General features: G+C 53.6%; 1 protein-coding gene across 4 annotated transcripts; it reads right to left on the minus strand.

Annotated features, from left to right (window-relative positions):
• Positions 1 to 169: 169 nt before the first annotated feature.
• Positions 170 to 22,639, minus strand: SH3TC2 (SH3 domain and tetratricopeptide repeats 2). 4 transcript variants are annotated; one of them, XM_052772031.1, is made up of 19 exons: positions 22,195 to 22,296; positions 19,828 to 20,154; positions 15,139 to 15,258; positions 13,910 to 14,014; positions 13,508 to 13,635; positions 12,422 to 12,527; positions 11,922 to 12,065; positions 11,594 to 11,795; positions 10,879 to 10,952; positions 10,056 to 10,251; positions 8,872 to 9,008; positions 8,071 to 8,112; positions 6,264 to 7,967; positions 5,969 to 6,149; positions 4,307 to 4,457; positions 2,746 to 2,868; positions 2,044 to 2,194; positions 1,198 to 1,394; positions 170 to 837 (listed from the first exon to the last, which is right to left on the minus strand). In XM_052772031.1, exons 3-19 carry the CDS (start codon positions 15,146 to 15,148, stop codon positions 646 to 648), a joined length of 3,843 nt encoding a protein of 1,280 aa, XP_052627991.1. In that variant the 5' UTR covers positions 15,149 to 15,258; positions 19,828 to 20,154; positions 22,195 to 22,296; the 3' UTR covers positions 170 to 645. The 4 variants fall into 4 exon arrangements, with proteins under 4 accessions (XP_052627991.1, XP_052627988.1, XP_052627990.1 ...); XM_052772028.1 differs by lacking the exon at positions 19,828 to 20,154 and having other exon boundaries at positions 22,195 to 22,639; XM_052772030.1 differs by lacking the exons at positions 19,828 to 20,154; positions 22,195 to 22,296 and adding an exon at positions 16,243 to 16,338.
• Positions 22,640 to 23,854: the final 1,215 nt, after the last annotated feature.

The following is a 23,854-nucleotide window of genomic DNA, read 5'->3' on the forward strand; positions in this document are numbered from 1 at the left end:
CCACCTGCATATGGGGCTTGTCCCCAGGCGAGGCTTGACCAGCCCCTTTCATTTCCCCAATTCTGCCTCACTGCCAAAAGCTTTGGTGGTGCTTTGTACCAAAGAGGCCCCGGGCTCTGCAGAGGTATGGGTCACAGGCCTCCGCAGAGCAGACAGGACAGAAACCAGATAGGAATAAATAAAGGAGTTGCTATTCAAGTTAAAACACATTTGGGTCAGGCTAAGCTGCCCCATGGGACCTGAGGTGTGTGGGGCAGCTGGGGGGACAGGCAGGCACATGGCAGCACTCTCCTGTGCCCATCACAGGCAGGGTAGAGCACTGCTGAAATGCCATCTGTCACCCAGCCTTGCTGCACCGCACGCTCCAGCACCGCTGCCGGGGCCTCATCCTGCCTGGATACCCAGCCTTGACGTGCCGCCTGGGCTGCGGTGCACAGCCTTACTCCCAAAAAATGAGGGCAGGGTCCCAAGTGCTTGGTCCCTTGCCTGTCGGGGACAAGAAGACCAAACGCTGCCAGCTCCGTAGGATGTGGCGCAAGACCTCTCCTGGGCCGGTTGTTCTGGAGAGCACGTGGACCTGTGCCAGCGGCACCGCACGACGCTGCTTGACAGCTCGCACGGGAGTCCCCGGGGATGACGGGTCGGTCAGACGATGCGGCCGCCTTCGCTCAGCCACCTGGGCCGGTATGTAGCACAGCCTGGTGTGCCCTCGGGCCCCCGTGGGGCACCGGGGATGTCACCCAGCTTGGCGCGGATAAGGCCTTGCAGCTCCTGGTCTTCCAGCTCGGTCGCTGCGGCGAGGGCCAGGAGGAAGTAGGCTGCTGCATCCTGTTCATCCTAACCGTAAACGACAGGCCAGGCATTAGGAAGCGGTTTAATTGAAGGTCACAGGGTATAAGGGAGCTGGAGCAGAGACCGGTGGTTCCAGGCAGAACCCAGTGACACCTGACTTCATTGCAATGGGCTCTATATAGTTGCAGCTAAGTGCCAGCACGTCTTTCCGAATTGCCTTTCCCCCTTCCAAACCTGGTTGTGCCAGCATTGTGTGCATTTATTCTAAAGCTGCAGACAGGATGGAGAGTCACAGGATGCAGCTGTCTATGTGTGTGGCTGCTCTGCCAGTAGATGAGATACTCCACCTCCAGCTCTCTGTCAAGACCAGAGTACTCAACACAGTATCATGGAAAGGTTTCCTACCTTCAGTTTGTGCAGGGTGAGGTTGCCAAGGTGGCAATACACCTTGCAGTAGTACAGGGCCTCTCCAGAGCACTGCAGCAAGGGGGGATGCAAGGCAAGTGTCTTCAGGTAGCAATCTTCTGCCATCTCATACATATGCAGAAAATAGTAGACTGTAGCCAGGCGGTGGAATGCAACCAGCTCTTGCAATTGATCTCCTGGAAAAGAGTTGCTGATACAGTCAGCCTGCAGCGTGTTCACAATACATCCCCAGCCCAGCATGCTGAGCTGCTTGGGGATGCATTTGCTCAACAGCCTGGGGCCATGGTTATCTTCATAAGGAGACACTGGGTTTGAAGATGGTTCGGAGAAAACAGTGCCATGGGAAGGGTTGTTGATACCAAGGCTGGACAGATTGCCCAGGGAGCATATCATTCAACCAAGGGATTTCTTGGGTGCTGGAAAGGGCTATTACAAGACTGGATCCATCTCAGACATTTGTGCTGGCATTTTGCCCATTCAAACTATTTCTGCAATGGGAAGGGATGAGTTTATCAGAAGAGCTAGGACAGGGAGGAACTGTTCAGTCCTGTGCCTTCATCAGACTTCCCGTGCTCTGGTGTAGCAACAACCCTCTGCTCAGCCGGTCCCACCACCACCACGGCAGAGCACTCCCATGTGGCTGTCATGCAGCTTAAAATGGGAAGTGGCCTTAAAAAGATGTTAACACTTAGGATAAGAATAGGTCCAGCAGCCTTATGAAAGCAGGAGATCCCCCTTTCACAAGCAGGCTGTTCTCATCCCAAAAGGCAACCCCATCTGCAGGAGCCAGTAACTCCCCGTACCCTGCGGGTGTGCATCACTCACCGACCCTGATGCTCAGCCTGGCTGCCAGTGTGGCAAACTCCAGGGCCTTCTCGTAGCCCTGCAGTCCGATCTGCAGCTCTGCCAGCTTATTGAACAGCCGTAGCTCTGTCTTAATGGCCTTTAGTTTCCTGGCCAAGGGCACAGCACCTCCCTGAGGAGAGAGAATAGTGAATCCAGGCTGTTCTGGGACGTACAGCACTGCCCACGGAGCGGTGATAGAGCAGGAGATGGACCAACCGCTTGGCATGGCAGGCAGACAATGGGGTGGTTCAGTGTTGCAGGTTCACATTCTAGCCCCTTCTTTCCCCTGAAAATAAGTTTCATATCCCAGAGCGTGGTTCTCAAAACTGGAGCCTCACATCTCTGCCCTTCCTTAGGTGCCTGAAATTCTGACTCTGAGCATGTCCCCAGGAGTGACCAGCTCACACCTAACACTGCCAGGAGTTGTAATGTAAGGACTCTGTTTCCACCTCCCAAATGATCTCTGGGGTGAGCTGCAGCCATTGCAAAATACATCTGTGCTCCAGGCTTCCCCCCTGCAGTGATGTTTGTACTCTGGCACACTCAGATCCACGCCATCCCTTTCCACCCTCCATCCCTCCAGCCTGGCCATGCAGTGCTGCAGCCAGCCCTGGGACAAAGCTCCCTATGGCCATCGCCTTGCGGGGACACAAGGACAGAAATGCTTGGAGGGATCAGTACCCTGTAAAATTCCACCGCTCGATCTCTGTTTCGGCTGCCATTAAAAAAGGTATCACCTGCTTTTTCATAAAGATCCATGGCCAAGGAGAAGTTCTCCCATTTCAGAGCAGTCTGAATGGCTGCCTAGAAGGAAGAGGAACCAGAGTGAGATTTGGAAAGAGTCATTTGCACATAGACATCGGTGTGATTAAATAAAACCAAGTCATTGTAAATGTGAGCCCCAGTGCTCCAAACAGCATGGAGACAGGTTGGCCAGCAGGTGTATGGGACTGTTGTGCTGCATTTGCAAGTGATGTGTGTAAGGATGGAGCCAGGAGCCGGATAACGCATCCCCGTGCAGGGTCAGTGCAGCAAACTGACCAGCTGGGATATGCAATGGCATCAGGATTTAGGGTCGGGACAGTGCGGCCAGCAGCTGTCCTGGCCCTGGTCTGTCATTGGTGTGATGGAGCCAACGTGAAGATTGATGAGAGGAATGGACAGCTTATACAGAGAAAGGGCAGAGCCAGCAGGAGGGAGGGCAGGTATGCTAAATTCTGGAAAGAACAGTTATCTGTGCCAATTATGCACTTGGCCCTGGTGCCACCTTCCAGCCAGAACATATTGTTCCTTACACATGACAACTTATCATTGCCAGTGACCTTGCATGGGAAGGAGCTCCTCAGGGACTGAGACATGCCCTGCTGAGATCTGGTGTCAACTGGCCCTTCTTAATGGGAAGTCACCCCTCCTTTAGCCCCTGCTTCCCTGCTGAAACCATGAGTCAGGGAGGCAATGATGGCTTTTTGTTATGGGCCTCAGATCTCCCTTGTGAACACTAGGAAACAGGCTGACACCATAGCCATCTATTCATTTCACCCATGTCACTGAGCAGCCACCCCGTACCAGTAACTCCCTGCCTCTACCACCCTGATTTAGGGGCAGGCTAGTGTGGCTGATGGGTAAGGCTCCTCTCCTTGTTCTCACCACCGTTTACCTCAGTCACCCAGCCCCACCAGTTCAGAAGTGCTTCTGGGTAACAGAGTGAGGATCCCGAACATCCTCTACAAGTGTCCAGGCTGGTGCTTTGTTGGATACACTGTTGGATATATGTTGGAATGAGGGACCCCTAAGATTTTATGAGCTGCTCTTCCACTTTGCAGCTCAGCTGATAAAATAATGCTAGAGATGGAAAGAAGTCAGTAGTCTTCTACTCCAAGAAGTCTCCAAGTACTTCCCTGGCACCTTACCCCCTTATCTATGTGTATTTCAATGGGAACCGGTCACCTGGCAGCTCCAGCTTCCTTTGGCACTCCTACATCACTTCCTTACTCAATAAATTCACTTACTTTCACCCAAGAATCCTCTAAACCCAGTGTATGGAAGGAAAGATAGGGAAGTTAGTGCCAGATAGTGCATGAGTGTAAGGCAACAGCTCCTCCTTTCAGCAGCAGGTTTACACTGCCTATAAGAACTTTCCCTTCCAGGTCTACCAGTCCCAAAAGGCTCCTATCAAGGAGCTGTGATGGGAATGCAGCTAGCCAGGGTGGGAATGGGACTGCTGCAGCCACCTCCTCCATACCTGAAAGTACATTTCCACCAGCTCATCTTCTTGCATAAGATAGTAGAGCCTTCCTGCCTGCAGCCAGGCCTCTGCTGCTTTCACAGTCTCCTCAAGGTCAATGAAGATCCGTAGACTCTGTTTGGTGCAGTCCAGGGACTGTCTCAAAGCCCTGTGATGGTAACAGGCAAAAAGCCGTTACGGAGAAATCACAGGCCACCACCAGCAATCAATCAGCTGCAAAGCTACCACAACACCTCCCCATTGGCAATCCCGTCTTCTCCTACAGTTGCCAAAGGTTAGAGACAAATGGACAGCCACAGCTCTGAGCAATGTGTCCTGGTAAAAGTGTGGAAGTCTCCATGCTTTAGTGCATGTGTGTGCATCATCTGGCAATCTTAGACCAGCCTGGGACCCCAGTGCTCAGCACAGCCCCAAGGCAGCCTGCTCCCAAAGGGGCTGCTCCCCACCCTGGCTTGTTTCAGCTGATAAAGAGGGTTTTGTCCAGGTCATCTGCAAACCCTATTTGCCCCCCTACAATAAGCCCCAAAGTTACTCCCAGCTACGCATGGGAGCATAGGAGGGGAGTGCTTGCACCTTCATTTTCCAGCCAGCATCTGGCACTCAAAACCACATCTCTGCCTATTGTTTGTCCCTGGGTGCAGCCAAAGAGGCAGATCTGTGGCTACATGTGCAAGATTTTATAGACACTTTTCAAGCCCCTGGTCACTAGAGGACAAAGGGAAAAGCAGGAGGACGAGCCAGCAGGTTGGACACGCTGCCTGCAGAAGGCAGCTGTGGCACAGGCAGCACTGGGCAGTGCCCAGGGCATGTTTGTTTGCTTGGTGTCTCGCCTGCTGGACTCCAGCTGTCCTTCGAGTCCAGGGAATGGGGTGCTTTGTGATCTTAAATAGCACCATTCACATGACAGGCGTCTGCTTCCTAAATACCTTCCCTCTGAACTCACTGTGACATAGCATGGGAAGGTTAACATCCAAGTCAATAACAGCCTCTGCCCATTTGTCCTTCTGGGACATGGGAGCTAGCACTCCACTGTTTGAGACATTCACCTTCAAAGAGTGAAGAAAGTCTGTGGTCTGTCCAAGTCTCTTTCTCTTCCCTCCCGCCTAATCTAATCAGTCACCTGCATGTGTCCAGTGGGAGATTGAAAAGTGACCTGATACGGGGTCTTAAGTACCTCCCTGGGGAAAATATTCCAGCAGAGATAGGGAGGGCAGACTCAGCGGCTGGAGGCTGAAGCCAGACTTATTCAAATAACAGATAAGGAACCTATTTTTACTGGTGAATGGTGATTAATCACTGGAATAAGCCTCTAATGGAAGTGATGAATTCCCTGCCGCTGGGTCCCCTCTGATCAAGGCTGGATGTCTCTCTGGAAAACTGTTTTTGGCCAGACCCCAGTTCTGTCCCAGCTAACAGCCCGGCATTTGCCTGGCTGTCGCGGCGCTCTGGTTGACATTGAACTGTTCCCCTTTTCACCGCACAGCGACAGCTCACAAATCTCAGCAGCGCATTACCTAGCAGCCTGCCTGTGGGGCAGCTAGAGCTACCACACACCTTCCCCACTTCTCTCAAGGGACACCCCAGGAAAGCCACTGCTCTTGCTTTGGGTGAGCAGGGACCCCACTCTGACAGCATCTAATAGCCACAGACAGGACTTACTCAGATGTGCCCAAACCCTGGTAGAGCTGGCTGAGGGTCTGCCAGACATTGCCTTCCAGCTCTCTGTCCTGCAGCTGTTGTGCCAGAGATACCCAGTGCTCATGGTAGGTAATGGAGGCCTGGGGATTGGGGGACACTTTGCTGTAGAAATGGCAGAGAGACTCAGTGATGTGAAGCTGACCTGCATGGTACAGGGAAGGGAAAAGGACAGGTCAGGGGACTGCGTTAGGGACCTGACAGGGTGCTGCACAGAGGCGAACACTGCCCTGGTTCCCGTCAGCAAAGCTGTACTCACTCCTCACGTTATGCCACTTCAGGGCAAAAACCAACGCCAGTTCATAACAGAGTTTGCCGTCTTCCATCCTCTGCCTGTTCACCATGGCCTGCGCTAGCCACAGCAGCACCCGCACCAACTCCATCTCCAGGTCTTCGCTGCCCTGGAGCTCAGCGTAGAGCTGAGCTGACTGGAGCAGGTAGAGCTCAGACAGCTGGCTCGCCCCGTGCGAGAGGCTCAGCTGCCCCAGGTTAGCCAGAGCGATAGCCTGGTTTCTCTTGTTCCCGGTCTCCTTGGCTTTGTGCAGGGCCCGGAGGTAGTTCTCTGCAGCCTTTTGCACCTGCCCTTCTCCTTTGAGGGCAATGGCCAGGAGATTGTGCACAGCTCCACCCTGCGTCACGCTGTCTGTCCCGTGCAGAGAGCGCAAGAGCTGCCACATGATGGCTGCAGCTGGGCCTGGCTGGCTGTGCAGGAGATACATCCACCCCAAAGAGAGGGAAGACTCAAAAGCCTCCTCCTCGCCCATCAGTCTGCTGAGGGTTACGGCCATGGCTGCATAACAAACCGCCCCGTCCAACACACCATGCTGGAGGTACATCCTGGACAAGATGGCACACAGTGTCCTCTGGATGGGCACAGCTCTGCTCTCGCAGGAGAAATGCAGTGCTTGCTTAAGATAGAAACAAGCCAGTGCTGGGATGCTGCTCCTCTCCAGCTGGCTTCCCAGGAGTTTGGAAGTATTTTGGAGGATGAAACCAGCTCTCCAAATGGGTGTCGGTGCCCCCTTGACACCACTAGGAACAAACAACCTGGCGGAGGCCAGTGCGATATTTGGCAAGTACTTCTTGTCATACAGGTAGCTCAAGATGGGGGTGGCATCCAGTGGCACAGAACTAGTGTCCGGGCTGAGTAAAGTGGTGCTGAGACATTGAAGATGCTCAGTAAAGGGCAGCACTTCATCATTTTTGCCCAGTTGTAGGAAGAGCTTGACAATAAGGAAGCAGACCCGTGCCTCCAAGGGAGCATTACCCACAGCAATGGCTTCCCTCAGGACGTACATCATGACTTCCAGCTCATTCTCAGAGCTGAAAGAGCGGCCAGGTAAGCAGACAAGCAAGGCCACTGTTTTTCCCAGCAGGGAGGAGAACTTGTGCTTCATATTCTGCTTCAAGTAGATGGAGGCAAGGTTCACATGCAATGCAGCCAACAGGGGCAGGTCCCCAAAACCCCTGTCCAGGATGCTCATGGCTTCCTCAAAGTAGACTCGAGCCTGGGAGAACTTGACCTTTTTGATGCAGAGCTTACCCAAGAGGAAACAGAGCCTGACATGAGCCCAAACTGAATGAGTCCTCTTGGCCCAGTTCCTGGATGTCTCAAGGTACAAGACTAGTTCATCCTCATCAGAGAAACCATAAAAAGTGGAGTTGAGAAAGGAAAAACTGAGATCATAGAGGCTTTGAAAACTGGGCACATAACTGTCTTGGTTAAGGAAGGTCAATATGGGGTCAAAGACATCAGCATCTTCCATGTGTCCAGCATTCAGGTCAATAAAGAACTTGGGATCATCAAAATCATCCAGCTTCTCCAGGAGAACATCCTCCAATGTAGCAGGGGCCGAGTCACTCCCTGGGCTAGACAGCTCGGAGGTGCTAGTCGTAGCCAAGTCATTTATTTCCTCCCAAGACTGGAGCAGCTGGATATCTTTACAGCCATGGAGGACAGCCTCTGGAAGGGACAGGCAAACCACAGTGGGATGTTTCCCCATGTCAAAATTCATCCTCAGAAGTCATCATAAAAGCATCCCATTCTGTCCCCTCCACATACTCACCTGATGGCACTTTCGGGAGCATGGCTGTAGGTTCAAAACCATCTACACAAAGAGACAAACAGAAAACAAAAAGCCCAAAGCCTTGCTCAGTGTTAATTGTGCAGACACAGTGCTCAAACCTTATAGAGATCTCCTGCTGCTCTGCTAAACCCCAGACCTGTGTGTGGGAGAGCAGGCCTGTTTCTGGCCGCAGACACCACATGCAGCTGCAGTTTCAACCCCCCCTGAGCTGGCTGGTCTGGGAGGTCCCCTGAATCCCAGGGGATCCCAAGCTCAGCCCTGCATGGCCACATGGTGCTTCTAGGTAGTGAGAAGGCAAGAAACAGAGACAGAGAAATCAGCTGTGGTCCAAAAGCCACACAGCAAGCATAGAGAAACTGAGAAGAGCACCAAGGAACCCTGACCTGGCTCCTGCTATGGGCATGGAGATGATGTCACCTGCCGTTTTAGCTGTGCTTCCCCCTCAATATACACCCAAAGGTCAGATGCTAGCAGGGGACCTGCTTTAGGCAGGGACCTACAGCTAGGATCAGGCGAGAGCAGCATCTGCCAGGGTGAACCACAGCTGAGGAGCTGCCCTGGAAGCAGAGAAGACCCCTACAAACTGCTGTGTGGCAGGGCCAAGCTCTTGAGCATATCTACAACCTCCACAATCAGGCTGACAGAGGGTTTGGAGGCTGTCTCAACCACAGCAGTTGTCTCCCCTGCAAAGCCCGAAGCAAGGAGCTATCTAGACGCTGCCCAGCATTGCTCTCCATGGGGAGCCATGGGGCTGGGCACATGAGAAGAGGGGAAACTCACCCAGCCGGTACACAGAGGTGATGTCAGTGCGTGCCAGGTCACTGAGGAGGGTGGTGAAGTGCTGCTCGCCACCATTGCAGGAGATGCGCAGGAGGGGGCATTTTTCTTCTTCGCCCAGAAATACCAAGCCCTTTCCCCTAGGTTGAGGCAGACATAAGGGGAAAACAGTCAGTGTCTCCCCATCCCCGGACTCTACAGCTGTCCTGTGGGATGGGATGGGCTTTCCCATCCCTCCTCTTCCTCCCACCAGAAAAGCTCTGCTGCAGATGCATACAGGAGTCTGAACACCTTCCCCATCAGGGCTCTCAGATCCAGGTTCTCCATGAAGGAACGAACAGGTACCAGACAGAGGGACCTATTGGTCTTTTTTGTCTCCAGAAGCCCTTTCTGAGCACAGGGCATCATCTGATCTCCTCTCTGTTCTCTGTAGTGTCAGAGAAAATTGCCTAAGACTTACCTTGAGTGAGCCTGATCCAGAAAAGCCCAACAGACCTAGCAACAGGTTAAGACCTTGTCCTCCCACACACACTCTTGGAGGAGAAGCCTTTTTGGATGGGTATTGAACCAGAGCTATGTCTTTATGCCACCAACAAAGACAACTGCCCGGGTCGTCAGAGTGGGGTTGTGTCACCCTCCCACCCCAGACAACTCTTGTCTGTGTCCTTGGGAGGGTGTTTAATTCTGCTCAGTGAAGAACTGTGTCAGTGGTCATTCTGCCTCAACATCCCACAGAAAGCAATGGGGCAGAAAGAAGCAAAGCAGGACTTCGTTTCCTTGGCAGTGACCACTCTCCCCACCTTTGCCAGACTCACAGCCCCTCAGACAAAGCTGCAAAGTCAAGAACATTTCTAGGTGGAACTGTGAAGCCAGCTTGTCTGGTACACAGATGTCCTGGGCTGCCTTAGCATAAAGTCAGGTTTAGCCCAGGGCCAGATCTGTTCCTTTCCAAGAATCACCTGAGGCAATTGAAATACGATTGTTTTGTCTGGGCAGAGACTCCTGCAGCCTGTTGGCAGCAGACCCTGGCCAAAGCTTCTGCACAGACCTCAAATGGATCCTCTATGAAGGCCTTGCAAAGCAATTTACCTGCCCTGGACTCTCACATAGCCTTGAGTTGGGACTTGGAGTCTTCCCTTCATTTTCTCCTAAATTTAATTTAATCTAGATGGTAGCAGTAAACTTACAGAGGTTCGCAAGCCTCGGGACTTATGTATCGGGTTGGGACAAAGCCGATGCTCCCACTGCTGACGGATTTGCCCACAAACCACGGGAGTCCTGGAATGAAGAAGCCGATGACTTCTATGCTGTCTCCTTTGGAGAAACTCAGTTCATCCCATGCTGCTCCTCTGTGGTCCTCTGTGGCTGTGCACCTGCCTTTGACTGGGAAACCAAGGCAAACAAGGGCATTTCAGTGTGAGGCCACCATTAAAACTTCTCGCTGGAGAAGACTTGGGCAAGGAGAGACCATGATTTCAGCTTGAGAAGGCTGCCTCTCTGTCCCCCAAGATTTATTGTGCTCTCGGACTCAGATCTCTGCAGTTCCTTCTTGAGAAGAGGATTATAATAAAATATACAAGAGGCATGGATAAGCACCACACAGCCAAAGACTGAAACCTCTGAGAGCTGCAGCAGGGAAGGTGGCTGGAAACATGGAGCTTCACAGAAGCTGCACTGTCTCAACTCTCTGCCAGGAGTGAAATCTATAACAGTGCAAATGTCCATCACACCACATGCCAAATTCACACCTGCAGTAACCTCCCATGTCCAGCATGCTCTGTACAGTGCCCATGTCCAGGCAGGAATGGCCTAGGGCTAACAGGTGAATGGTGGGCACAGGTTTCATGTGCACACTGGTGGGAACCTAATTATTTAAAACTTTTGCACCTTGCAATAGAGTGTCATTGTCATAACAAGGGATGGTCCCTTTGCATTTGTGGCCAAACCCAGGTTTGCAAGAGCTGTGCCCTTCCCTGGGATGGGCAGCTGCATTACACAGGTATCACTCACCAATTGACTGGGAGGTCGTCCCACTGATCTCCTGGGAGATGCCAAAACCCACAGCATAATTCTTCAGGAACCACCTGCAAGGCAAAGGGGAGCCACACTGGTCCTCTCTTAGCAGTCCTGTCCTCAGGCCAGCACCGGGGTTCGTCCCACACAAGCAGGACAGATGTTCTGTCCCCTGGGAGTGCCAGGGATACTATGGAGCATGGCCAGCATGGCCAGTCCAGTAATTCCTTGTAGTGGTGTTACTGGGCATGGAAGGAAGTTTGCGCCTCACACTGCATGGTAAGAGCAGGACAAATTTGCCAGGCTCTAAGGAGGATTTCACCATGTGAGTACAAGAGGAGCTGCGGGTGCCTTTGAGGCTCAGCCAGGTGTCCAACATGAGGCCCCACTTTGACTGGCATTACCTAAGTCTTGGGCTATGCTTTTTCTCCCAGTTATTCACCTGTAAATTACAAATAATCGCATGTATGACCTAAATCAATATCATACAAGAATGATATCTGAAGTATGTCCTTGCTCTGTCCCATTAACCGGATCTGAATTGGTTCCAGTGGTTGCCTTTATGCGTAATGTATATCCTCACAAAATTGTGTATCTCTTGCCCATTGCCAGAGGCAAGAGCAGTTTCTCACCCCAGGCTTGGTGCCAGCTCATGCATCAGGATCAGTGAAGAATCTTGGCTTGAGCCCTATTAATTGGCCAGTCTACTTACTGGTAAAATGGGCGAGGTATTGGATCTAGAGCTGTCACAGGCACCAGGCCTCGCTGACCCGTCAGTAAGGACATCCCTTCCCACTTGGACTCCTCTCCAACGTTCTTCACATGGATCAGCTCATTCTTGCAGAGCTGTAGGCTCTCTTCTCCCTCCTGCTCCGGCTGCCAGACACCAGGCACTGCTCTGGAAAAAAAGTTACCTGCAGATAGAAAGAGTCATGCCCCGGTCAATGGCATCAGTGCAAGACATAGCCCAGCACAGGGCTACAACACAGCCCTGCTGAGATGCTTTTGAGGAAGTCCCTCCATATGCAGTCCCTTCTCACCTTCCTGGAGTAGCAGACTCATATATATGGTGGCCAAGCGATCTTCATCCACAGTAACTCTGATCTCTGTGTCCTCCATCAGAGCACAATTTAGCCAGTACTCCTGGTCAAAGAGAAGCTGCTCCAGGCAGCTGCCCACATACCCTAAGAAACCAAGAGGGAAAGCAGTGTTAGCACCTTCCGTCACTGCACAGGATGAAGTGCTGTTTGGATGTTTCCCAGTCTGCCATCTGCAACCACGCTGTAAGGCAACAGCCCCTAATTCTGTCTCCATCCCCAAAATGCAATAGAGGGGTTACCCAAAAGGCATCCTCCTGGGTATCTTTCACTGATCCAGACAGTGGTTTCATAAATCTGTAGACGGACAGCAAGGTCTTCTATTTCATATTCTTCATCTGTCCACCCCGTTACATTACTGTTCTTTTGGTGTCAAAGAACACCTTCTCCAAAAATGCTTCTCACATTGTCTGTTTAGATCTCCCACACCTTGAAAACATTACCTAAAGTCAGATACGTGGAAAACTTCCAGACTTCTTCTAGGGTTCTGAAGGTGAGGAGGAACCGATCCTCCTGTGCTTGCATACAGACCAGCCTGGCTGACAGTTCCTACACATGGAAGACAAAGCAAGATTAAGGGATAGTCCTGGGACTCTGATGGGGGTCGTCTTTGTCAGTGTGGGAATAATATTAGACCCTGGAATGAGACTAGGCATTCATTCATTAGCATCGAGACCGAAGCTGTGCGAGTTGGTTGCCTGGGGTTAAGGGGAGGGTGCTGCAGCCAGCTGAGTCCTTCAGCCAGGAGGGATGGAGTACCCGCGGTGACAACTCCCCATGGTGCAGCAGTGGGAGGGCGAAGAAGCTCCATCTCCTCCTCCAAATCTTTTTCCTTGTGGCGCACACCAGAACCACTGTGCTTTTGAAACCCAGACACCTGAACCATACCACACGTGGGTTAATGTTCAGTCAGGACAGGCACAGCTTCCAAATTGCAGCTCTGAGGCTGAAAGCAGTAACTGTGCCTCCAGGGAGAAGCTCTCCTTTCACTATTGCTGGCACTAGTATGTCTGCACTGTTCCAGGTCTTCTGGGAAGCTCTGCAGGGAGCCCTGAGGGGCCAGGGCCTTAAAAACCAGCAGGGAAGGAGAGCTCAGTCCAGGAAACATCTCTATACCTGTAGTGATTTTTCTATATGAAGCCCAGTACTCTGAGAACCCCTGTGCAAGCCCAGAGATGCCACCTCCATCAGGGACCTGAGTCTGGCACACAGCTTTGGTGATCCCAGCCCTGTGAAATGCCAACTATTTAGACTCACCCCAGGGCTATCTGCACGATCTCTCAGGCGGCTCAGAGCCTTCAATATGAGGCTCCTGACACGAGGCTTAGCTTTGCATCTGCCTCTCACCTGTTACCAGTTCATTTCTCCCAACATCCCAGTCCCCTACAGAGTCCCGATGTACAGGAACACACCCTGCAGTGGCCTTGGAGGAACTTCTCTTTCTTGGCTGGGTTTGGTATCCCATCACACACCCCATCGTGCCAGGAACGTCCCAGTACATGCTCTGCCCACCCGGCTGGGGCTCCTACCTTGAACAGGGCACAGACATCTCTGTCATCACTCTCCAGGGCCCACAGTTTCTTTCTGACTGCTTCCTGGAGCTGGGAGTTGAGGCACCGGGAGGAGCGGCTCTCAACAGAGAAGAAAAGCGAAATCTCTTGAAAAGGAAATGTGCAGGGTTAAGGGGGAGAAGGAGCTCCGTGCCACACAGAGCTGTCTCCGTTGCACTTGCCTCCCTGCAGCCAGGCCCACCAGCGCCTCTAGCCCTCGCCTGGTTGCGATGCTCAAACAACACAAACCCAGCCCGTCATCCCCCTTCAGCAGCAAAGATGAGAAACTCAAGGCATGACAGGGGGTCAGTTAGCTGCAGTGATAGACCTTGCTACATCCAACCACTGGAAATCTGGGTGATGCCAAAGGCAGCATCTTACCTGGTGGAAATCCCTCCGTGACAGCCAGCAGCACCAAGGAGGTGTCTGGCGAGCCTTCTGCTGCCTCAGTAGCAGGGTTGCTTGGCTCTGATGCCCCAGCCTTACCTAGCAAGGAGGAAGGACACAGAAGAGCTGCTGTCAAATTTTGTGGCAGAGGTCTAGGATATTCTGCCCAACCACGCCACCTGAAAGCAAAGCCCGTGGGTTGCACTGCAGATCTGGCTGGGGATTGTGCAAATCTGGTATCACCCTAAAATCATGCTCAAGGTTGGAGGCAAGATCCATGGGAGTGACCTTGATGTGAGGGGACTTTCCCTCCTTGCTCTTGAGACAGAACGTCACTAAGCAGATCTGGTAGAAGGATGACCCCGTGACACAGAGATTTTTTTGGAGGAGACCTCAGAGTGAGAACAATTCCCCAGCGCAGGAGAGCCAAGGGCTTGCAAAACTCTTTGCTCATCAATTTGACAATTTGAAAATGAGATTTTCTCCCCTGCCTGCTCTGGTCGGTATCTGAAATCCAAGCTGCATTCTCTCTGCTTTACACATCGTCAACTATTGCCATAAAGGATTCAGGAGCTGAAACTTTAGCTGGTAATTATGTTAATGAAGGCTGAGGCATATAAAAATCCAGCTAGCTCTTCCACAGCTGTATTGGCTGTGGAGGGATAAGATTAAAAACCAATTTTTGTCAGTAATCAGATTGGATTTGTAAGACAAACATGTACCCAGAGATCTGGAGCTGGAACGTGCAGCAGCTTTTGTAAGTCACTTCTGTGACCATAACTATACTTTACAGCTCTTTTTATTGAGCCAGCTTTGCTAGTCAGTCAAATAAACTGCTATTTGCACGCAGAATTATAATCCTTATTTATAGTTAGCAGTAGAAGAGAATGGCCCAAGGCTGGACATGTAATGAATGAGCTTTTCTTTGAAACAAAAGGCTCTACATTTCTCAACAGCTGATTTGAACACACTTAACAAAGGACTTCATCCAGCAACTCCGTCCCCTTCCACACACGGGGGAAACAGAGATGGGGAATTGAAACGAGCCGGAGGCAGAGCTAAACCTGAGCTGGCTCCTGCCTGGGCTGGGCTTGCCTGGCGGTTGCTTCACTCCTCCCTCCCTTCCTCTTCTCCCTGCATCCCAGCAGACCCCAGTGGGCTCCACTGGGTTCGGCAGTGCTCGGTGGGCAGGGGCTGGGTCCCCCTTCCCCAGGGATGGGTACCTGATGCCATGGTCTTCTCCCGCCACCATTTTCCCCGGCGCTCGGCTGCGGTGCGCTGCAGGCGGTCCCAGGGGGGCAGGAGCACGGGCGAGTGGGGGCAGCAGGAGTCACACTCTTCACCTGGGGAAGACGGGTGGTGGGGAGAAGCGTTCAGACCCCCGGCAGAATGCTCCCTGCCCGAGGGGTCTCCATATGATGTGCTGAAGGAGACGGCAGGTCGGACACCACTCATGCCACCTCTGCCAGCAGCATGACAAAGCATGCTGGTGGGTCTTCGCAGAGCCAGGCAGGGGCCAGGGCTCGTTCGGGTGAGAGGAGAAATGGGTTTGCTCCCCGCAGCACTCGCTGATTCAGTGTTTATTTTTGTTTGGGCCAGGCTCAGAAAGGGAACTGGGAGCTTTTTCAAGAGACCAATTGAAACTGCTGGTGGGGAGTCATTCCCAGTCGTGCCAGTGACTCATTTACCTCCCCGGTGCTGAAATATTTTGTAATGGCGGGCAGGAAACAGCCCCAGCCCAGAGCTGAGCGCGGGTCCCGGTGCTCGGAGCTGCACTCCTGGCAGCTGGGGCTGAGGCGCTCGTGGCACCCGCTGGCACCGTCTCTCTCGGGGGACACGTGGCCACAGCCGCTGGCCCTGAGCCACCTCCCTCCTCCAGCCCGTTAGCACAGCCCCGTTAGCTCATTTGAGCACACCAGTATGGGAATCGTGCCCTGGGGACTGGCAGCACCCCATGGGCTCTGCAAGCTTTGCCATGCTTGGGGTGCTCCTGGGCAGCAGTGGCAGCAGACAGGGGTGGCAAGGGGGCTCCTGAAAAGCCAACAGCGTGGGATTAAAGCAACCCCCTGAGTCATCCTCTCCCCTCCCTGGCCAAAATGCCCCGCCTCGTTCCCCACGCACCCAAATCTAGTGACACGGCAAGTGCCCAGCAAGAGGAGGGGACACCAGTGGCCATCTTGGGAAAGGCAGGCAAGCAGCCAACGGCAGCCGATGCTCAGTGCTGGAGTCTCCCCAGCGGCCCCGTCAGTGGGGTGAGCTCTGCAGCCGCAGGTCTCACAGCCCCGCTCGGACAGAGCAGAGCCGTGGCACCCCCACAGACAGCTTACCTGTGCACCCCAGGGACAGGTCCTGGTGCCAGGGAGTCCCCAAGCAGCAGCCCATATGTCCAGGAACACCACCAGCCGCGAGCCGGCGGGCTGCTGCTGCACGGGCAGGGGTGAGCGCGCTGCTCGCTGCCCCGCCGGCACTGCGGCTCGGCCCCGCGGCTCGGCCCCAGCCCCAGCCACAATGCACAATGCGCCTTTTGACCGGGCACTGTCTGCCGGCGAGGCGGAGGCGATGGGCACAGAGTCAGAGAATGGTTGGGGTTAGAATCATAGCACCACTTAGGTTAGAAAAGACCTTTAAAATCATCAAGTCCAACCATAAACCTAACACTACCAAGCCCACCACTAAACCATGTCCCTAAGTGCCACATTTACACCTCTTTTAAATACCTCCAGGGATGGTGACTCAACCACTTCCCTAGGCAGCCTGTTCCAATGCTTGACAACCCTTTTGGTGAAGACATTTTTCCTAATATCCAATCTAAACCTCCCCTGGCACAACTTGAGGCCGTTTTCTCTCATCCTATCACTTGTTACTTGGGAGAAGAGACCAACACCCACCTCACTACAACCTCCTTTCAGGTAGTTGTTTGTAGAGAGCAATAAGGTCTCCCCTCAGCCTCCTTTTCTCCAGGCTAAACAACCCCAGTTCCCTCAGCCGCTCCTCATAAGACTTGTGCTCTAGACCCTTCACCAGCTTCGTTGCTCTTCTTTGGACACACTGCAGCACCTCAATGTCTTTCTTGCAGTGAGGGGCTGAAAACTGAACACAGTATTCGAGGTGCAGCCTCACCAGTGCCGAGTACAGGGGGACAATCACTTCCCTGCTCCTGCTGGCCACACTATTTCTGATACAAGCCAGGATGCTATCGGCCTTCTCGGCCACCTGGGCACACTGCCGGCTTGTACTCAGCCGGCTGTCAACCAACACCCCCAGGTCCTTTTCTGCCGGGCAGCTTTCCAGCCACTCTTCCCCAAGCCTGTAGCATTGCGTGGGGTTGTTGTGACCCAAGTGCAGGACCCGGCACTTGGCCGTGTTGAACCTCATACAACTGGCCTCGGCCCATCAATCCAGCCTGTCCAGATCCCTCTGTAGAGCCTTCCTACCCTCGAGCAGACCAACACTCCCGCCCAACTTGGTGTTGTCTGCAAACTTACTGGGGGTGCACTCGATCCCCTCGTCCAGATCATTGATAAAGATATTAAACAGAACTGGCCCCAATACTGAGCCCTGGGGAACACCACTTGTGACTGGCCACCGACAGGATTTAACTCCATTCACCACCACTCTTTGGGCCCGGCCATGCAGACAGTTTTTTATCCAGTGAAGAGTACACCCGTCCAAGCCATGAGCAGCCAGTTTCTCCAGGAGAATGCTGTCAGAAATGGTGTCAAAGGCTTTGCTGAAGTCCGGGTAAACAATACCCACAGCCTTTCCCTCATCCACTAAGTGGGTCACCTTGTCATAGAAGGAGATCAGGTTAGTCAAGCCTTTCATAAACCCATGCAGACTGGGCCTGATCGCCTGGTTGTCCTGTACATGCCTCGTGATGGCACTCAAGACGATCTGCTCCATAACTTCCCCAGTACTGAGGTCAGACTGGCAGGCCTGCAGTTCCCCAGATCTTCCTTCCAGCCCTTCTTGTAAATGGGCATCACATGTGCTAACCTCCAGTCAACTGGGACCTTCCCAGTTAGCCAGGACTGCCAATAAACGGTTGAAGGTGGCTTGGTGAGCACTTCCACCAGCTCCCTCAGTACCCTTGGGTGGATCCCATCTGGCCCCATAGGCTTGTGTGTGCCTAAGTGGTGTAGATCATTAATCATTTCCCCTTGGGTTATGAGGGCTTCATTCTGCTCCCTGCCCCTGTCTCCCAGCTTAGGGGGCTGGGTACCCCAAGAACAACTGGTCTTACTATTAAAGACTGAAGCAAAGAGGGAATTAAGTACCTCAGCCTTCTCCTCATCCTTTGTCACTATGTTTCTGCCTGCATCCGATAATGGATGGAGATTCTCCTTCGCCCTCCTTTTGTTGTTAACGTATTTATAGAAACATTTTTTATTGTCTTTTACAGCAGTAGCCAGTTTAATTTCTAGTTGGGCTTTGGCCCTTCTAATTTTCTCCCTGCATAACCTCACGACATCTTTGTAGTCCTCCTGAGTTGCCTACCCCTTCTTCCAAAGTTCATAAACTCTTTTTTTTCCCTGAGTTCCAGCCAAAGCTCTCTGTTCAGCCAGGCTGGTCTTCTTCCCTGCTGGCTCGTCTTTTGGCACATAGGGACAGCCTGCTCCTTGCCTTGAAGATTTCCTTCTTGAACAATGTCCAGCCTTCCTGGACTCCTTTGCCCTTCAGGGCTGCTTCCCAAGGGACTCTGTCAACCAAGCCCCTGAACAGGCCAAGGTCTGCCCTCTGGTACTGTCCAAGGTAGCAGTTCTGCTGTCCCCCTCCTTACTTCTCCGAGAATCAAAAACTCTATCATTTCATGATCACTATGCCCAAGACGGCCTCCGACCATCGCATCACCCACAAGTCCTTCTCTTTTCGGAAACAACAGGTCCGGTGGGGTGCCTTCCCTAGTTGGCTCCCTCACCCACTGTGTCAGGGGAAGTTCTCTTCCACACACTCCAGGAACCTCCTAAACTGTGTCCTCTCCGCTGTATTGTATTTCCAGCAGACAGCTGGTAAGTTGAATTCACCTAAGGGACCTTTAATGACTTTGTTCCAACCCCCCTGCCACGGGCAGGGACACCTTCCACTAGACCAGGTTGCTCAAAGCCCCATCCAACCTGGCCTGCAACACTGCCAGGGATGGGGCATCCACAGCTTCTCTGGGCAACCTGTTCCAGTGCCTCACCACCCTCACAGTGAAGAATTTCTTCCTTATATCTAATGTAAATCTACCCTCTTTCAGTTTAAAACCATTGCCCCTTGTCCTGTCACTGCAGGCCCTAGTAAAAAGCCCCTTTCCATCCTTCTTATAAGCTGCCTTTAGGTACTGAAAGGCTGCAACAAGGCCTCCCCTGAGCCTTCTCTTCTCAGCCTTTCTTCTTAGGAGAGGGGTTCCAGTCCTCCAGTCATTTTCATGGCCCTCCTCTGGATCCTCCCTGACAGGTCCATGTCTTTCTTGTGCTGGGGGCCGCAGAGCTGGATGCAGCGCTCTGGGGGGCTCTCATCCTGCCGACTGGCGTTGCTGCCCTGTGCTGGCCCCGCCGTTGCCCTGGGCTCCGCTCTCGCCCTTGCCTTTGGAAGTGTGTCGCCCAGCCCACGTGGCACATTCCTCTCATTCCTCCCGCCGGCCGCGGCACTGGGAGCCCCACGGTCTGCTGAGCCCGCCCAAGCTTCCAGCTGGCCCCTGCGGAAAGCTTCAACGCTGATCTCCCCCTACCTCCAAAGGCAACCCTGTTCCTGACACCGCTGAAAGCCCCTGCCTCACCTGCGGGGACGCCCCGCTGGGGCTCGTCCAGCGTCCTCCGTCCGGGGCTGGCTGTGCAGCCGTTCCTGGACCACCTTCCCGCCCGACCCAGCCGACGCTCTCCCTCTTTCACAGTGAGGGCAGCTGGCAGCACCGCCTGTTCCACACCAACCTCAGCAGAGCAGACGTACGTCCAGGCAAGCCACGGGTGAGTTCTCTGCAAGCACAGACACTGTGGGCTCCTGCGGGGCTAGCAGGGCTCGTCTCATCTGCGAGTGCAGAATTGTCTGAAGCCCAGATGCAAACACCAGGAGGGACCGATTCGGCTGCTGTGCGGGATCCCTTGGGCTGCCCAGGATGGTGTCTCATTCCCTCTTCATTCACACGCTCTGACCTTCCCCGGCCTCCAGGACCAGGACTCAGGACTGGCTGTGTGGTCTCACTGCGCTATGGGTGGCGGATGTCCACAGAGCATCTCTGGGGAAGAGCAACACAGCCCCTGCAAAATAAAAACCAAAAGGTCTAGGGAGACAAGTCACAGATAGGAAGGTCTTTTAGGGATGGACCTTTACTTCACCAACCAGACAATGCCAGTGCCACCACAGCAGTGACTTGTTTGCTGTGGTGTGCTCCAGGAGCATTGCTGGCTCTCACAGACAGCCAGGCTGCATCCCGATGCATGACAAGGCCTTGAGCTTCTCCAGAGTAGTGAGTAATTACTCCAGTGAATAATTTCTTACCAGACAGATTTCTGTGCCATGACAGGGGCTGCCTGGCACCACTGCAATACCCCTAAAGCAAAGCATGAGGAGTAGCTAGCTGTGGGACAGGCTGTGGCAGGATGGAGTCCATGTTCATGGAGCTGGCTGGGAAACTTCTAACAAAAGTGAAGTCAAACCAAAAGGGCTTTGCAGGGAGGGTTGCACTGAGCGATGCTCCTGTGGAGTCCTGGCCAGGCACCAGCCTGCCTGCCCAGGGGAAGACTGAAAGAGTGGGGATTTCTAGTCTTCATCAGGAGAAATCAGATGTCAAAATATTGGGGTTGCCTGGAGAAGGAACCATCCTCCTCATCCTCCTCACTGCAGCCCACCTGCCCTCCTGAGCCCCAGACGCTAGGGTGCAAAGAGCTGCAGCTCTCTCCTGGCGTGCTAAAGTCAAGCTGATGTTTCCCATGCAAAGCGGCGTGGCCGCGGGGACCTGCACGAAGGTGAGCTGCTGGGACAGGCTGGCACTGCTCTCCCTGTGGCAAGGACACTGTCTGTTCCTGTTGCATGCCGGCCCTGGAAAGCTCCACATTTAGAAAACTCTCCCAGACAACCTAGGGATGCTCTGAAGGTGCAGGAACCAGAGGGAAAATTCAGATTCAGGCACAGGTTTCAGCCTGCTTGTACTCAGAGCACACAGCCCAGGTTTCTGTGATGGAGTCAGGCACACCTTTACATGAAAGATGTTGCTGTTTTGGGCCCGTGTTGTCAAAGTGGTCAGTGCTCAAACAGGGCAGGTGTTTTCAGACAAAGCTTTTTGCTTCACTCAGAATGCTGTTGATTTTAGCAATACCTGCTCACCAATTAGTGTCAAATTCTTCTACCCAGGGGAAAAAAATATTCTTTTTTTTAAATCAACAGAATGTTATGTTCCATTTCCTAAATAAAAATGTCTTCCTTTGTGGTTTTGAAATTTCATTTTGCTCTTAAGTTTACCTAGATAACTTAGTGACCAAACCCACACCTCTACAAGCAAAGGTATCAACCTCCTGTTTGACCTGAAATGGAATTTTCCTTTTGGCCAACAACCCAAAAACCTTCCGTTCCACTCCCTACCCCACTGCTTACCACCCCTGGATCTCCCCTGGACAGCCCCCATTGCTGCTGCTGAAGCCTTCAGCCTGGCCTCCCTGCAAAAGCCCGGTCCTAATAAGTACAGAAGCAATTTCCTGAAGGTCTCAGCCTGTGCTGGCTGGGGGTCTCTGCCTGTGCCAGCTCTCCAGGGTCTCTGCTCCCTTTGTAAACCTGGTGTAGCCATGCCAGCCGGGCAGGCTCTGCAGGCAGCACGCCAGCCGGCCACACTTCCCTTCCCGGGGCACGAAATGGGAGGCAGGGTGACTCTCTGGGCACCCTTTGTCTGGGGGACGTAGCTGCTGCAGACTCTGTCGGTCTCCAGGGCTGTCACGCAGCAGCACCCTTCCCCGGGACCAAATCCGCTTTCCTAAATCCAGTGTGCCTGCTGTGATTTCTGCTGTCCTTCTCCTATCAGTTTCTGGGTACGAAGGACCCAAACCAAACCTATCCTTCCCCGGTGTGCTCATGACCACCGGGTCTGAGCCTCAAATTCAGCCGGGACGAAAAATGCAAACTCTCTGCCCTAACCTGGATTTACCCAGCCGTGTCCCTGCACTGGACCACCCCAGCCACCTGCAACCGCCGCGTCCTGGCTGTGTTTGCTCAGCTGGGGACGAAGGGCGCAGACATGCAACCGGCACCCAGCGAGAGACCCAGCACGGCGGCTGCAAGGGCAGAGTGGTGCAAGTGACTGTACTGACCTGCTCCTCCGCACACGCCTGCGCAGGGCCCCTTGCTCTGCTCCCCAGCACCGCTTTCCTCCCGGAGAACTCTTGACCATGAAGCTCCAATCTCTCCAAGCCCGGTCCCCCGAGGGAACGCTGCCGGCGCCGGGACGCGGCGCGCGCCCGTGCGTGTGCACGGGGCTGCGTACGTGTTTGCAAGGCGGGCGAGCGTGGCCAGCACCGCCACTCCCTTGCACGAGGAAAGGAATTTCTTCCAAGAGCGGCTTATCATCTTGGGAACCTCCGCTTCCCAGCAGAGCCGCCGGCACGGAGGTCAATGAGTTACCCGGAGTTATGCTATAAACAGCCCAGCACGCCGGCAGACCGCCGGCTCCCGAGGGGAAGCATGTACGCCCAGGCACCACCTTTGCCCTGGCTCTGCAGTAAACAGGGGCCGGCGAGGCTGCCCACGGGCACGGCGTCAGGGAGCAGCTCAGGGCTCTGCTCAGCCCCAGCGTGGCCGCACCGCCCACGGCTCCCTCCCATTGCAAGCGGCTGCTTTGCATGAGCAGTCTCGGCCGGACTCACCTGTCCCCCGCTCCCAGCCCCGGCGCTGCATCCGTGGGGCTCAGGACCTTCCGTCCTCGCTGTGCGCCGACTGCCTCTGCTACAGCAAAGCCCCAGGGAGAGGCTCTACCTGTGCCACAGTTTGGGCATCCTGGGGAGGTGGCAGAGGCGCTCAGCTCTGAAACCCCCTTCTTCTCTGACAAAATGCAAATACAGACACACAGAACAAGAGATCTGTGGACCCAGCAGTATTTGTGCACCCTGGCTAAACTCCACAAACAGGGCTAGCAGAGAAAAATTCGGGGATTTTTTTTTTTCTTTTGAAAACAATGAAAGAGTTAATATCAAGCTTTTCTAATATTCCTGTTTCCTTCTGGGAGCGTTTAGAAGTTGACCATTCCTTGGCAGGTTCAAAACGAAGCCTCATTGCTTTTCACTTTGTTATTTAAAAATGAACTTGAATGAAAAAGGAAGTCAGCCTAAACCTGACTTCAGTCAGGGAAAAAAGCAAACAAACAAGATGAAACATTTTGTTTCAGGTCAAACAAACTCCTGTTTCATGGTTTTGATTCTCTGGTATGGGTGGGGGGTACCCGTTTTGGTGTTAGGTGGAGCAGTGCTTTCCTTCCCTCCTCCTCTGAAAGCCCACCCAGCCCGAGCACCGACTGCAGCCGGGGGAGCCGCAGGGACACTGGCAGGAGCGAGCAGGGCCAGCGGGGACATTTCCTCATTCTTGCACTCTCTGCTTTTGCTTTCACCCTCTGCAAATGGGCGCAGAGCGGTGATAAGCACCTGCCCACGCCGTGCCCACCCCCTGCAATCTTGGGCCCTTCAGGCTGCCCGTCAGTGCCTGCCTGCTCAGGTGGGGGAACAGGAGCGTGGGGGAGAGGGACCTGCCCCCACGTACCTCCACTCATACCCTTGCATGCCCAAGAGTGGGTGGCGTTGGGGACAGCATCTTTCCTGGTGTGCCGGCAGCTGGGGGCAGCTCAGGAAGGAAGGGGTTCATGCATGGCTGCAGGACACAGGGGAAGTGCCATGGTTTTGCAGCAAAACCGGCAAGGCAACTCACTGAAATGCAGCCAGACAGGCCTGGCTTCAAGATATTGCTTTTCATTGATGGCCCTCA

The sequence above is a fragment of the Harpia harpyja genome, chromosome 20, assembly GCF_026419915.1.
Source record: "Harpia harpyja isolate bHarHar1 chromosome 20, bHarHar1 primary haplotype, whole genome shotgun sequence".
Taxonomy (NCBI): domain Eukaryota; kingdom Metazoa; phylum Chordata; class Aves; order Accipitriformes; family Accipitridae; genus Harpia; species Harpia harpyja.